Below are 16,417 nucleotides of genomic sequence, written 5' to 3'. Positions count from 1 at the left end.
TAAGGTGGCTGAGTCATAGCTCCGGGAGCTAAGGTTGGCAGAGATAACAGGGACCAGAGGCGATAAGGAGTCAACAGAAGGCAATCTCCGGAGAATAAATCTTTGGCGAGCACCTCCACGTGGCTTCCCCAGGTCTGGAAAGTGGGGTCATTTCAGAGGGAGGACCGGGGAAGCAGGAGCGGCGCAATCCCCAGCAAACATCCCCATAAGTGACAGAGAAGAAATCTGATGCTGGTCTTCATGTGCATTTTCTGAAACAATGCACAAAACTGGGACGCAGCCATCCTCTGAAGTTTGTGCTTCCCACATTTTGCAATGCAGCCAAGCCGCGTGTACAAAAACACATACACAGGGGTAAGGTAACGGTAAAGGGACCCCTGACCATTAGGTCCAGTCGTGGCCAACTCTGGGGTTGCGGCGCTCATCTCGCTTTACTGGCTGAGGGAGCCGGTGTACAACTTCCGGGTCATGTGGCCAGCAAGACTAAGCCTCTTCTGGCGAACCAGAGCAGCGCACGGTAATGCCGTTTACCTTCCCGCCTATTTATCTACTTGCACTTTGACGTGCTTTCGAACTGCTAGGTTGGCAGGAGCAGGGACCGAGAAACGGGAGCTCACCCCGTCATGGGGATCGAACTGCTGACCTTCTGATCGGCAAGTCCTAGGCTCTGTGGTTTAACTCACAGCGCCACCCGCGTCCTGTATACACATGGGTAAAACGTGCATAAAACTGCACGTTAGGGAAGGTGGCTCTGCAAAGATGTCTCTGTTAATATGAAAGGCTCCAAAAGATAAAAAGAAGAAGATGACTTTGACAATATACAGTGTTGCTTTAATTTCTTACGTGAATAAATCTAGCCGAACTATAACTCCTCCATCAGCCCATGGTACTTTCCGGAGGGACTCTTTAAAGTTGATACGCTTGATTTTCCATTATTGCAACAGCTGCATTGTGAATCTGCTTATTGTTTGCTACTATGGACACACGCTCCAAGTGTCCCTGTTTTCCAGGGACATCCCTGATTTAGAGAAGCCATTTTGATTTGATCCTGGAATGTCCCACTTTTCCTTAGGATGTCCCTATTTTCACTGGAGAAATGTTGGAGGGTATGGAGTTATCCGACCCCCGAGTCGTCTGAAGGCAATCCTGTATAGGGAAGATTTTTTATGTTTAATGTTTTATTATGTTCTTATACATGTTGGAAGCTGCCCAAAGTGGCTGAGGCAAATCAGTAGGGTGTGTATAAATAGTAAAATTATCATTGTGGAATGGGACATCCCTATTTTCATCGGAGAAGTGTTGGAGGATGCTTGCATATTTTGAAAACCTTTGAATAAAAATATTTATCCATATTGAAAAAGATGTCTCTGTCAGGCAAAATTATATACAAAATTCATATACAAAATTCAGAGACTGGCAGAGAAGGATGGTCATGTCTTGGCTACGGTATTGTTTCAGAAAATGCCACCAAAGTAGGTTTTCCGCTTGTGATCTTTTTAACCCACGCAGTTTCAAGCCTAAATTTTGTTCCAACACTAAGAACTAGCAACTTGCATATTCAAAAACAAAACAGATAGAAAGCCGCTATGATCAGGAAGCTGTAGCCTGAGTTCAACAATGTATTCTGCACCTCAGATTCTAGGTCTGATGAGGCCCTAAGTTACTGAAGGCAATGGGGCCCTTTATATGTCCAGCTGTCCTTTGTCAACAACAAATTGTCGCTGTTTTTTGTGCTGAAAATATGCTATATGGTAATTTATGGACCTCCTAGGTATCTAAAGCCATTGGCCACTGTTGCTGTATGTAGGTTTTATTTTATTTCTTTTTCTATCCTATATTTTGGAAATGTACATCCAGTTGTTTTTTTCCTTTAATTTTTTTTTGGGGGGGCCCCAAGACAGTGGGGCCCTAAGCTATACCTTGTTTAGCTTATACGTAAATCCGGCACTGCACATATTTCACCAGCTTTATTGTGCCTTGGCCTTTGCAAAACAAAAGAAACTAAAAAATTTGCTGTTGCTGCTGCTTTTTTTAAAAGGATTTATAAGGAGATGGTGGGGACGCGGGTGGCGCTGTGAGTTAAACCACAGAGCCTAGGACTTGTCGATCAGAAGGTCAGCGGTTCAAATCCCTGCGACGGGGTGAGCTCCCGTTGCTCGGTCCCAGCTCCTGCCAACCTAGCAGTTCTAAAGCATGTCAAAGTGCAAGTAGATAAATAGGTACCACTCCAGTGGGAAGATAAACAGTGTTTCCGTGCACTGCTCTGGTTCGCCAGAAGCGGCTTAGTCCTGCTGGCCACATGACCCGGAAGCTGTACGCCGGCTCCCTCGGCCAATAAAGCGAGATGAGGGCTGCAACCCCAGAGTCGGCCACGACTGGACCTAATGGTCAGGGGTCCCTTTACCTTTTTATAAGGAGATATACACTGCAGCTCTCCCCCACAATTGCCCCAAATTTTGAGCAAGGCCTGGACGAAATGCCTGCCCTGGGGCTCGTGCACTAGAGAACCTCCCCTTTCTCACCAGAAACTCCTCCCGAAACGTGGATGGCAACCATCACAGCAATTCCACTTGCCAGGGCTGAACTGAAATAGCCACCCTTCGTCCCTTCGCTGGTTGTAGCCTGCGCAGATGCGCTCAGAGTAATCACCTGGGAAAGAAAGAGAGAGAGAAAAATGAGGGGAAAGACCTTTGGGATAATCTTTGCCCTGGGTCATGCCCACGTTGTCCCTCCCAGGTGTTGATGGGAACCCTGTTTATCCTGGTGCCAATCACCTTTCATTTTCTGATGGTCATGGGGTGGAAGCAATGGGCTATGTTTTATCATATGTGGTGGGAATGTAAAAAGCTGAAAAACTTCTGGGAAATGATATATAATGAGATAAGAAAATGTTGGAAAGCCACTCCCGAATTTAGGAGGGGTGTGTGTTGCGGGTTCACGACCCCGCCCACACTCTCGCGGGGCTGGCGCCAGCCCCACAGGATCAGGGGATTCCCATTACTATTCATCTCCTGCAGCGTCAGCCAATCGGCTGGCGGCAGGGGCGGGCCGACCTAGGGGCACTTAAGGTCAGGGCAGCCCCTGGCTTGCCCCTTTCCCTCCTCTACAGCAGCTGCGATTTCCCACCCACCCGCCCTTTAGGTTTGGCATTCGGACTTTGCTATGGGCTTTGGCTGGTCGCCGCAAGGGGCCTGGTAGGAGTTTTTCCATTTGGCTAATTGGCTGGAATTTTGAAGCCACTTGGTTTTTTCGCCTACCTCGTAGCAACGTCACAACTCCTTGGTCTTGGCGGTTCGGCATTGGCCGGGGTATTGTCATGCAAATGAGATCGGGGGGGAGGAACGCCATCACCTCCCCCAAATCTTGAAGGGTAGTTCGTTAAAGGACTCCAAGGGGCGTCGCCTCGTCCGAAACCTACGGAGGCTAGGGCCTAAAGCGCGCTCCCGAGCGGTAACCCCTCGGGGAGCGCCTAGGGATGTGCATCTCGGGGGCTCCCCCTGCTGGTGTTTAACCCTTCCCGGTTAGACCGGATAGTCTGTTAGGGCCAGTGCCTAAGCCAATACCGCTCTTACCTGTAATCAATAAAGTTGTGGCCATTTTTCGCCCATTAACCTAAATTTCTGGTGTCCGGTGTCTTTATTTACTCCATATGTGGGAGGGGGCGGGAATAGCCACGCAATATACATTTATTAAGAAACCAGAAGCATTTTTACTGGGAATTGTGGAGACGATTTAAAAAGAAACGATTATAAGCAGTTTTTATATGCAATAACAGCAGTAAGAATATTATTGGCACAAAAATGGAAGCAAGAAGAATTACCGACGAAAGAAGACTGGAGGATGAAATTGATGGACTATGCAGAACTAGATAAACTAACAGGAAGAATTCAAAACCGGCGGGACCAGAGATTCACAGAAGATTGATGTAAATTTACAGACTATTTGAAAAGTAATTGTGATGACCAAATTACATTTGTAGGTTTGCAAGAAGTTTTGTGAGGTGAATAATTTGAATTATTGCATAATTGGATAATAAGGAAGATGTTAGTTAGGATAATTAAAGGCAATATGAACTTAAGAAATGCAGAAGAAATGATAAAAATGGGGGATCATCAGAGGGGCTGATGGAAGTCCAAAAAGATTGTATAAGATGTGAATTTTTTTTGATATGTATGGCAATTAATATGTTCAAAAATTAATAAAAATTATTATCAAAAAAGGACGCGATGGGCTATGGCAGTGATGGCGAACCTTTTAGAGACCGGGTGCCCAAACTGCAGCCCTAAACCCACCAAGTGCCAACATGGCAATTTAACCTGTATATCTCATCCCCCCCCCCCCGTGTTTCACATTTCTTCTTCATGACTGCTGTTGTAATAAATAATCCTTCATAAAAGCTATTGCATTACGTTCTTCATTAAATTATCTTTCCATCGGTATATAATTTTATAGCATAACTCAGTGCTTTCTTTCTTAAAAAAATGTTTAGCGGTACTCTCGTTTTGGCTCAAGAAAATCACCACCCGGGAAAAATAAATACAGTGAATTTCTTCTCCCGTTAAATTCACAAAATGTTTTGGGGTATGTGTCCCCCTGTGTCCCCATGGGGGGGAAAAGCACAGGTACTACTCCAAAACAAAGTGGTGTTAATGAGCCATCAAACCTCGGAAATACATTTTTCTCCAGAAGGTTCCACAATTTTGGCCACTAGTGTACACTGGAGGGCTGTACTGAGAGCCTCCCTCTCCCAATTTTTAATATGAGATAATAATGATTGTCTGCGTGTGCACATACAAATATAAATAAATAAACCTATCCAGATGGGCAGGGTATTATTATTATTATTATTATTATTATTATTATTATTATTATTATTATTATTATCAGGACGCGGGTGACGCTGTGGGTTAAACCACAGAGCCTAGGGCTTGCCGATCAGAAGGTCGGCGGTTCAAATTCCCACGACAGGGTGAGTTCCCGTTGCTCGGTCCCTGCTCTTGCCCACCTAGCAGTTCGAAAGCACGTCAAAGTGCAAGTAGATAAATAGATACGCTCCAGGGGGAAGGTAAACGGTGTTTCCGTGCGCTGCTCTGGTTCTCCAGAAGCGGCTTAGTCATGCTGGCCATATGACCCGGAAGCTGTACGCCGGCTCCCTCAGCCAATAAAGCGAGATGAGCACCGCAACCCCAGAGTCGGTCACAACAGGACCTAACGGTCAGGGGTCGCTTCCTTTATTACTATTATTATTTTGCCATTTCTTTGGCTGCTGTTTGATTGCACGGAATGAATTTCTCTTGTTGGCTTCTGCAAGAAAGCCCAGCGAACATGTAAACCCTTTCTTAGGTTGCTTACTGACCTGGGAGTTAAGCCCTCTGAACTCAAGGCGACTTACTCCCGAGTAGGAAAAACAGACTGGCTGGAGGCCCTGGCACATCAAAAGTCTGCTCAGCCTCTCACTCGCGCGCTCGCTTGCCAGGCCGTAGTGCCACCCCGGCACGGAAGCTACGGCTCTGCTGGGGCGATGGCGCACGTGCCCACAGAGAGGGCTCTGAGTTCTGGGCTATGGGGTCCTGGATTTTGGTTGCCAGCTGGCAAAGTGATGAAAATGTACCTAGAGAGAGGAGCGTTGGAAGTTGCACTCTACGAAGCCGGTAATCAATGATAATAATTTTATTATTTATATGCCACCCATCTGACCGGGTCAGCCCAGCCACTCTGGGCTTCTCCCAACAAAACACACTAAAACATCAACCATTAAAATCTTCTCTGAACAGCGCTGCCTTCCGATGTCTTCTAAACATCAAATTGTTGTTTCATCAGGACTAGGGAGTCCCCTCTCTCCCATAAATCATACTTCTGTCTTGTCAGGATTCAACCTCAATCCATTGACTGCCACCTATCCTCCAACTGTCACTGTCATCCCACTGGAACAGCGGTCATGGGGCAAGGATGGGGCAGTATTTGGTATTTCAAGTCAAACTGATCCAATCAGAATGCTCCGAAACGGTATAGGAACTGATATCTTTCAAAATCCCAGACAAACCACTGCTACAAAACTAAAGCTTTCAAAATGCACCTATTAGGAGAAGCCGTGCAAAAAAATGAATCTGAGGAGTGCAGTCGCTGACAAGGAAGTTAAAGGTAAAGGTTAAGGTGAAGGAACCCCTGACTGTTAAGTCCAGCTGCGGACGACTCTGGGGTTGCGGCACTCATCTCGCTTTACTGGCCGAGGGAGCTGACATTGTCCGCAGACAGCTTCTGGGTCATGTGGCCAGCATAACAAAGCTGCTTCTGGCAAACCAGAGCAGCGCACGGAAGCACCGTTTACCTTCCCGCTGGAGCGGTACCTATTTATCTACTTGCGCTTTGACATGCTTTTGAACTGCTAGGTTGGCAGGAGCTGGGACCAAGCAACAGGAGCTCACCCCATTGCGGGGATTCGAACCGCCAACCTTCTGATCGGCAAGCCCTAGGCTCTGTGGTTTAGACCACAGCACCACCCGCATTGTTACACACCAGCAAAATTGGGGGGGGCTTACTTCTGAGTAAAGAGCATGGGGTGGAGAGGCTTAGCGATGAGCCTATTAATTATTATTATTGTTATTATTATTATTATTACTACTACTACTACTATTTCAAATGAGGAGAGGAGAGCCCAGGTTATCTCCCTGAAGCACCTTCCAAGCAAGGGAACCTGAACTCCATAACTATTTTTTGCATTCCAGAAGAGGTGGAAAACAAGCCTTTTGGACCCTGAACTTTGCCCCTCTGGCTCGCCCGCTCCAGGGTCAGGTGCAATGCAATTAAGCGCCCATTGCCCATGAAGGCAGGTCCAGCGTTAACAGTAAGACATCAAAGCGTGACAGGTAGCCAGACAGGAACCCCATTCCTAAAAGCATGTCTTCAGAGACAGAACTCAGATCCAGATGTTGCAAACAGCCAACCTGCAGTGGCGTGTGGCAGCAAGAGCATTAATATCACCCAGGGCAACCAATGAACTCCTTTTTTATAATCTTTATTAATTTAAATTACACACTTATACATAGAATTTACAATCTCATACTACAAAAAGAAAATTAAAGAAAAAACAATTAAGAAACAATAAAAGAAGAAAATACAGAAAAAAAAGAAGAAAAAGCAAATTTACGTACATAAAAAACACCTTACTCTTCCTAATTAATACTTAATTAAACTGATGAACTCCTATTGTTTCCTGGGTGATAACAAGTTTTCTTTTTATTTGGTGATGGATTAGCAGGGAGGAAGTCAGAGAATCCGCTGGGCTGCGGTTTTGGATTCTGTTTCGGGAGCTGGTTGTGTGTGTGTTGTCATGGTGGACTCCTGTATTTAAATCATTTACACTCCCACCAAAGGCCAACCTGTGCCTGAGCTCTAGGAGGTCAGGTTTCAGGTAGGAAAGATGGGAAGATGTGATAGGGAGCACACGTGCCGGCACTGACTAGTCGTCTTGACACCGATACCAGGGAAGATCCCAGAACGGATAATTAAACAGATAATTGGTTGGTGAGCAATCGGGAAAGGATGCCGGGAGCATGGGTTTCTCAAAAACAAGTCACGACACATGAATCTTGTTTCTGTTATTGATAATTACAGGTTTCGTGGATCATAGGAATACTGTGGACATAAGTGTACCTTGATTTCAGTTAGGCTTTTGACAAAGTCCCCCGTAATATTTTTGCAGAGAAGCTGGTAAAATGTGAACTGGACGAGATAACTGCAAGATGGATTTGTAGCTGGTTGACTGACAGAACCCAAAGACTTCTCACGAATGGTTCTCCATCATCCTGGGGAAAAGTGACAATGGCGGCATGCCACAGGGGTCTGTCCTGGGCCCTTTGCCTGATGTCTTTATAAACATCTTGGAAGAAGGCACTGATTGGATGCTCATCAACTAAGCAGATGGTACCAAACTGGGAGGGGTAGCCAATGTCACTGAAGACAGAATCGGGTTTCGATGTGGCCTTGACAGATTGGAGAACTGGTCTCAAGCTAACAAAATGGATGTCAATAGGGACAAAGGTTCAGATTCTGCACTTAGGCAGGAAGAACCAGCTGCACAAATATAAGATGACGGACACCTGGCTTGCCAGTAGTAGTAGTAATAATAATAATAATAATAATAATAATAATAATAATAATAATTTATTATTTATACCCCGCACATCTGGCTAACTTTCCCCAGCCACTCTGGGCGGCTCCCATTCGAGTGTTAAAAACAATAAACAATAAAGCATTATATATTAAAAACTTCCCTAAACAGGGCTGCCTTCAGATGTCTTTTAAAGATAAGATAGCTGCTTATTTCCTTGACATCTGATGGGAGGGTGTTCCACAGGGTGGGTGCCACTACCGAAAAGGCCCTCTGCCTGGTTCCCTGTAACTTGGCTTCTCGCAGGGAGGGAACCGCCAGAAGGCCCTCGGTGCTGGACCTCAGTGTCCAGGCAGAACGATGGAGGTGGAGATGCTCCTTCAGGTATACAGGACCGAAGCCATTTAGGGCTTTAAAGGTCAGCACCAACACTTTGAATTGTGCTCAGAAACGTACTGGGAGCCAATGCAGATCTTTCAAGACCGGTGTTATGTGGTCCCAGCGGCCAGTCCCAGTCACCAGTCTAGCTGCCGCATTCTGGATTAGTTGTAGTTTCTGGGTCACCTTCAAAGGTAGCCCCACGTAGAGGGCATTGGAGTAGTCCAAGCGGGAGATAACTAGAGCATGCACCACTCTGGCGAGACAGTCCGCAGGCAGGTACAAGTGAAAAGGATCTAGGGGTTTTAGTAGACCACAAGCTGAACATGAGTCAACAGTGTGATGCAGCAGCAAAAAAAGCTAATGCTATTCTAGACTGCATCAACAGAAGTCGAGTGTCCAGTTCAAGGGAAGTCATAGTCCCACTCTATTCTGCCTTGGTCAGACCTGGAGTCCTGAGTCCAATTCTGGGAGCCACAATTTGAGAAGGAGATTGAGAAGCTGGAAGGTTTGCAGAGGAGGGCAACCAAGATGATCAAGGGCCTTATGAGGAACGGTTGAGGGAGTTGGATATGTTTAGCCTGGTAGAGACTGAGAAGCGATATGATAGCCATCTTTCGATATCCATAGGACTGTCACATGGAAGATGGAGCAAGCCCGTTTTCTCCTCTTTGGACCTAAACCAAAGGCTTCAAGTTACAAGAAATGAGATTGTGAGGTTTGGGAGTTGAGTTGAGTTGAGAGTTGAGGTTTGGGTGTTGAAGAAGGAAGAGGGAGATTTAGGTTTGGGTTGGTAGAGCTGCATTGTGAGAGAGTGAGAGGAATTGTTAGGTGGAGTCAGATAGTTAGTCGGAATAATCAGTTTGGAGTTGTTAGGAACTAAGAATAAGAAACTGCCAAGAAAAATTAACCGTAACCATAAGCTTGTTCCTGCATTTAAAAAGAAACTTCATTATTTGTTTATGTTAACAACTGACTTGACTCCGTGTGACCCCGCGAGATACGGGGTGGTGGCAGCGGAAAAAGCAATCGCAGTGGCGGCACAGGGTCTACAGACCGTCAAACGTCCGGGGGCCCTGTGTGTGATCGCCACAGACATCAGGAGGAACTTTCTGACAGTAAGAGCTGTTCAGCCGTGGAGCGGACTTCCTTTAAAGGTGGCAGTGGGCTCTCCTTCCTTGGAGGTTTTTAAACAGAGGTCAGATGGCCATCTGTCAAGTATGACCTAACTGAGATTCCTGTATTGCAGGAACGACTCTCTGGGTCCCTTCGAATTCTTCAATTCTATGGTTCCAGCCCTCATAGCTCTACACAGAAGTCAAACTTAAACAGGAACACAGCAAGCCACCTTCTTCCAAGTGAGACGATTGGGCCCATCTAGATCAGTACGGTCTACACTGGCAGGCAGCAGCCCTCCAGGGTTTTCAGGGTTTGAAACTGGAAAAAGCAGGTGTTCTACCACTAAGCAAGCACCAGCCCTTCTCTGCAACATAGGGATCATGTACCAGCTCAGACCAGGGTTACCAGACATCCCCGGATTTACAAATCTGTCCCCGGACAAAATCTATCCCCGGATTTTAATTAATGTCCTCGAATTTATGCCTGGGGACTTCTTGGTGAGGCAACATGGTGGGTGCCATGGCAGCGAGCAGCACCGGAAGTCCCAGCCACGTCAAAGTCCCAGCCAGCCAATCCGCTGGCGGGGGGGGGGGGCTATTTAAACCAAGGCGGGAGCCAGAGAGCTTCCTTTTGGCTCGCTTCCTTGAGCAACGCTCGCCCCGAAATTGCACAGAGCCGCCCACAGCAGAGCCCATGGCGCTCTTCTGCTGCGGGCTCTGCGCACCCGAGTTGGGGGGCAGCGAGCGAGGCGCTGAGGCGGTGAAGAAGAGGAGGAGAAGCGTAGAAAAGAGCTGTTCTGCATTGCGAGACAGAGAGAGAGAGAGAAGGAGCCTTGTGTGTGTGTTTTAATGCGTGTTTTCCCAAGACCAGCGAGTGCCTTTACTCAATCTATTTCTCCCCCCTCAAACCTCTTTTTTAGGGGACATTTGTGTGTTTGTAGATGGGCCTAGGACTTGCCGATCAGAAGGTCGGCAGTTCGAATCCCCGCAATGGGGTGAGTTCCCGTTACTCGGTCCCTGCTCCTGCCAACCTAGCAGTTTGAAAGCACTTCAAAGTGCAAGTAGATAAATAGGTACCGCTCCAGCGGGAAGGTAAACGGCATTTCCGTGCGCTGCTCTGGTTCGCCAGAAGCGGCTTAGTCCTGCTGGCCACATGACCCGAAAGCTGTACGCCGGCTCCCTCTGCCAATAAAGCGAGATGAGCGCCGCAACCCCAGAGTCGTCCACGACTGGACCTAATGGTCAGGGGTCCCTTTACCTTTACCTTAGCTGGGCTTATCTGCCTGCCTTTTGTCCAGGTGCATGCCTGACAACTTTGGGGTTCCCCCCCTAAAAAGGTCAAGAACTCTGGGCAACCCATTTCCTAAAATAATAAAGCATGAAATTTTTAAAAAGTACCTCCTAGATTCCTTGAAAAGAATCTGGTAAGCATAGCTCAGACTTCTTCTTCTAGCTTAGCATTGTTGACACTGACTGGCAGTGGCTCTCCAGGGCTTAATTCAGGGTGGGGGTCCTCTCCCCAGCCCTGACTGGACTGAACCTGGCGCCTTCTGAACGCAAGACAGGTGTCCTATGCCTGAGCTACAGGTGCTTTGCAATCTACTGTTCCCCCTGCCACAAAACCAGCAAATATTTGCAACTTACGATCAACATGAAGACCCCCAGGAGCTCTGCGAGACACTGGCGGAGGAGGAGGCTACGGAGACGGAGGCAGGCTTGCGCTTTGGCTAAGAAGCGGGTGTAAATCATTGCCAGCCGGGAGAGAAAGCTTTCCGATGGCAGATCAGAAATACAGATGTGTGCGTCGCTGCATGGGAGCTGCTCTCGGGCTACCGGTGATAATAACTAATTATTCTCGGAACTCGTTGCTTAAATGCCCGGGGAAGTTATGTAAGAAGGGAGAATGGCAGCGTGCAAGCGAGAAAAAAGGGCATGGATCCCTACAGCTCCAGCCTCTCCCCAGAGTTGGAATTATGACCCCTGTTGTCAGGAGCAAAAGGCGTGCTTGACCCATATGCCAGTGCTACTGGCACGGTGAGGCCATGCTGGAGTTTTGCATGTGCCCTTGCAATAACATAGAGAGAGAGCCAGCTGGGTCAGGCCAGTAGCCGCCCCCCTTCTTGTCCAGCATCCCTGTTCTCGCTAGACAAAAGCCCCAGTGGGAAACCTTCAAGCAGGATTCGAACCCAAGGGCCAAGGCAGGACACGAGGCAGGAAACCAGGCAAGGACAGGTACAGTGGTACCTCTGGATGCGAACGGGATCCGTTCCGGAGCCCCATCCAGAGCGGAATGCAACCCGCGTCTGCACATGCGCAGCTCGCAATTCATCGCTTCTGCGCATGCATGTGGCGTCATTTTGAGCGTCTGCGCATGCGTGAGCGGCGAATACCGGAAGTAACGTGTTCTGTTACTTCTGGGTTGCCACGGAGCGCAACCCGAAAACCCTCAACCTGAAGCAACTTTAATCCAAGGTATGACTGTACAGTGGTACCTCGGGTTACATACGCTTCAGGTTACATACGCTTCAGGTTACAGACTCCGCTAACCCAGAAATAGTGCTTCAGGTTAAGAACTTTGCTTCAGGATGAGAACAGAAATCGTGCTCCGGGGGCACGGCAGCAGCAGGAGGCCCCATTAGCTAAAGTGGTGCTTCAGGTTAAGAATAGTTTCAGGTTAAGTACGGACCTCTGGAACGAATTAAGTACTTAACCCAAGGTACCACTGTACAGGATCTCAGGTAGGATCTGGCATACAGCAATGTCGCTCCCACAACCTGGGGTGGGGTCCAACAGCCTTTTATCTTTGTTGGAGTAGCGGCCGGTCCTGATCCCCCGGTGACTCACCTCCCTGTCTCTCCTGAAGGCGAGCACTCCTCCTCCGAGTACTCAGGTCTCTCCTTCTCTCAGACCTCAGTCTCTGCAGCTTGGGAGATGTTGGTGGGTTACTAGACCCAGAGGCTGCCTCAGCCTCCCCTGACCCAACCGGTAGTGGAGCAGCTGTAAGTGATGGCCCAGCTGGAGGCAACGGGGTCATTCCTGCATCTGGAGCCAGGGCAGGCTCAGGCCCCTGACTCGGCCCAGCAGGTGCTTGTTGCAGGGGAACCTGTGCAGACTGGGATTTTTCAGGATCAGGCCCCAGACTTGGTTCAGATGATGCCTGAGGCAAAGGATCCGGTGAGACTCCTCTGGTTCCAAGCCCGAGTCCCAGGTCATCAAAAAGAGCACAGCAGCTGTAACTAGAAGCCATGAAGACAGTTTCCATGAATTTGTCCAATCCTCTTTGAAAGCTATCTGGGTTAGTGGCCATCACTGCCTCTTGTGGCAGTGAGTCCCACAGTTTAACAATTTTATCTCTTATCTGTATTGACTCTTCCAACAGTTTTTGACTCTTTAATGGTTTTATTGTACGGTTTTATGCTTTTATTGCAATAAACCGCTTGGGTGTATTTTTTATGATATACCGGTAGCAGTATACATTTTTTTTTTTTTTTTACATTCTAGTGTTATGAAAAGAGGAGAAAAACGTCTCTCTATCTACTTTCTCCATGCATGGTGTAATTTTGTTAACTACTATCGTGCCATCGCTTACCTGCCCTTTCTCTAAACTATAAAGTCCCAAACGTTGCAACTTTTCCTCACAGGGACACCTCTCCATCCCCTTGATCAGGGGTCAGCAAACTTTTTCAGCAGGGGGCCGGTCCACTGTCCCTCAGACCTTGTGGGCGGCTGGACTAGATTTTGAAAAATAATAATGAACGAATTCCCATGCCCCACAAATAGCCCAGAGATGCATTTTAAATAAAAGCACACATTCTACTCATGTAAAAACACGCTGAATCCCAGACTGTCTGAGGGTCGGATTTAGAAGGTGATTGGGCCGGATCCGGCCCCCGAGCCTTAGTTTGCCTACCTATGCCCTTGATGGTTTCCCTTGCCCTTTGCTGAACCTGTCCTCAACTCTACAATATCCTTTTTTTGTGGTCCACTAAGGGTGCCACTTCAGGTGTGGTAGTGCACAAACTGTCCTATGTCCTGTGTACCCATTTTCCCTTTCTTGTGTACACAACACACAGACACACAAAGAACACGAAAACATAACCTGGCCCGGCTAGAAAGATGGGAACATCTCAGCCAGGGGCTTGGCGGTACAAACAAAATGGCCGCACTCTGGTCAAGGGGAATGTTGGTTGACAGATGGTTTCTTCCTGCCTTTTTCTTCCTAACTGAACACTTGCTTTCATCTCAAGCTTTATATTAAGCAGCGCAGGAAATCGTCTCCAATGAAGTTCTGCTTAAGAGTAGATCACGGAATATGCAGAGATGGCAAGACTGATAGCTCTGATAGAGATCCAGAATCTTTCAAGGAGAGAAAGTGTTTTCTAGTCTATTTTTAAAAATAATTTTCCATACACAAAAAGTCCACAGCAGGATTTGAAGTTTAAGGCGGGAAATAGCAGAATATATCGAGAAACCTGTTAAAGAGGATGAAACTGGAAATGATGGGATTTTAAGACACAATTGTTTGCAACTCTGATTATAAACTTTGAGGATGAGCAGAAAGTCATTTGTATTGTTGAATAAGGATTATAACCCTTGAGCGATCAAATGTAACTTTGAATTCTGAAATAAAAGAAAAAAGAAAGCTGGGGGGGGGGGAGTAGACCCATGGGAATGAGTTTGGTATCGCAAACATTTTTTAAAGGTTGTATTTAAAGAAACGGACACTACGTGGAATATACAGGTTTTATTTTTGCAGTTTGCCTCTGGGCACTTCTGTAGGAGTTGTGTGGGCCGAGGACAAAGATGGCAGCCATCTTTGCTGACTGGGAAAGGTTCCCCACGCCTACTGGCAGAGCTTGGAGGTAAATTGAGTCACTAATTAAAACCAAGTTTCCAAGGTCAGCGACATTAAAGAGCCCAAGAGGGTGATTAACGAGGGCAAAGGAAGATGATCTGGCAATCGGCAAGAGAGACTGGTTTTGTGGGAGGGAACAGGTATTTTTAGACCAGGGATGGGGAACACCTCAGGTCTGGAAGTCAGCTGCAACTCTCTCCCTAGGCCCAGGAGACGTCGCAAGGGGGGTGCGGAGGGTGCGGTCCACCCTGGCTGTCATGCCTGGGAGGGGGGTGACAAAATCGCCCCGGGCGGATCGGTGTGGCAGCGCTCGAACTCCCAGTGGGTGGATTTTAGCGATTGGCGTGAACGTCATAGCGAAAATCCGCCCGCTGATTGCGCAAATACGCTGGAGAGTTTTTGGCACTCATCGGGCGTCTCTTCAGACAGGACGGGAGAGGAAGTTGCGGAGGGGGGGGAGAGAAAGGAGGGTGGCTGGCAATGTTAAGTTGTGGGTGAACATATCAGATGACACAGCGATTCTTCAAACAGCTCTTGTTTATTCAGAGGCCAGGACAGAACTGAACTGAAGGGTTCAGCCAGCCTGCTTATATAGAGCTCCAGTACATCATAACTGTAACAACTTTCTAAAACTATCCAATCACTGAACATCACTTTCAATCCCTTATTTGCATAACTATCTACAGTATCCCCCTGCTGGCCCAGGGTGAGAACTTCAGTACATAACAGGCAGAGCGATGTCTGTCGACTGGGAAATGAAAGTCAAGTCTCGAAACCCATCCCCCACCTCCCATTTCTGGTCCTCCTCGTGGGATGGGGGCGGAGAGGAGGGGGCGGGGACTGGCCGGCTGCTGCCACTGCCCCACATGGCGCCGGGGCTGGCGGCGCCCCCGGCAGGTTCCCTGTGCACTCCGTGCCCTTCTTGTCATGTTTCTGGTTTGGGAAGAGGCGGCGAGTCTGTGCACCAGGAAAAGCCGCATGCCCTCGAGTCCCGCTGCAGACCACAGACAGCGCAGGCCCCGAGCACCGGCTCCCAACGCCGCTTTGCCCGCTGCTCCTTGGAGCGAGGGAGATGGGTCCAGAGCTGCCAGACCCTCAGTGAGGCGAGGAGCAGGCACAGGCTGGAGCCCCCCAACCTAAAGCCCGCCATGCGCCGCCAGGGGCAGAGCATGCACCCCTCCGCTGCCTCTGCCGTCGCTGCAGCAGCAGCAGCCTGAGGCGAGGCGAGCGAGCCCCGATCAGCCGTCCAGCAAAGCGGCGGGCCGTGCTCACTGGCTCCCTCTCCTCCTTCCCTCCACGTCACCACAACCATACCCGGCGTATAAGACAACCCCCGACTTTTGAGAAGATTTTCCTGGGTTAAAAAGTCATCTTATACGCTGGAACATACGGTACCCCCGCGGTGGTCAGCGCCACACGGCGGGCGTATCTGCACAATCGGCGGGCAGTGCTGGCACCCCCGGGAGGATTGTCACACCGCTGATGGCACCCCCGGGAGGATCGGCGCCCCCCCCCCCGGTGCACGTCATGTTTGCCGCTCCAGGTGCCCGAGCGTTTTCCTCCGCCATTGCTAGGCCCCACCCCCTCTTCAGCCCTTCCTTGCATGTTCTTGCCTGGCTGGAATTTGCCCTTGAAACCTGACCATGCCTCTTGCTTCCCTGGGTGGAGGATCGGAAAAGGGTGTGGCGAGTGTGTACCGAAAGCAGCCTACCGTACCAAGGTGAACTTTGAATTTTTGCTCCACCCTCTTTTGCCTCAGGTCCACCACTTTTGTCCACCACTGGTATGTGTCTCCTCCTGCCCAAGGTACAGAGCCTGAGTAGAGCTTGCTGGATCCGGCCAATGGCCCATCGAGTCCAACCAACGGCCTGTAGGAAACCCTTAAGCAGGGCCTGAACAAAACTCTCCCCTCCTGCAGTTTTCAGAAACTGGTAGTCTGAAACTTTGCTGCCTCCA

General features: G+C 48.6%; 1 protein-coding gene across 2 annotated transcripts in view; it reads right to left on the bottom strand.

Moving 5' to 3' along the window:
• AQP10 (aquaporin 10) overlaps positions 1 to 11,572 on the bottom strand; it is a 39,813-nt gene extending 28,241 nt beyond the window's left edge. For both annotated transcript variants that reach the window (XR_014151244.1, XM_081841325.1), the window contains exons 1-2: positions 11,251 to 11,572; positions 2,523 to 2,649 (exon numbers count right to left, since the gene is read on the bottom strand). Coding sequence is in view for 1 of the 2 variants with exons in the window: in XM_081841325.1 (XP_081697451.1) it covers positions 2,523 to 2,649; positions 11,251 to 11,355 (232 nt within the window). In the remaining variant the exon portion in view is untranslated. The remainder of the gene's footprint in view (positions 1 to 2,522; positions 2,650 to 11,250) is intronic.
• Between the last annotated feature and the right edge of the window lie 4,845 nt (positions 11,573 to 16,417).

This window comes from Podarcis erhardii, assembly GCF_964252035.2.
Source record: "Podarcis erhardii genome assembly, chromosome: 15".
NCBI classification, from domain to species: domain Eukaryota; kingdom Metazoa; phylum Chordata; class Lepidosauria; order Squamata; family Lacertidae; genus Podarcis; species Podarcis erhardii.
Note: the sequence above shows the minus strand (reverse complement) of the source record. Positions and strands in the feature narration are given on the sequence as shown.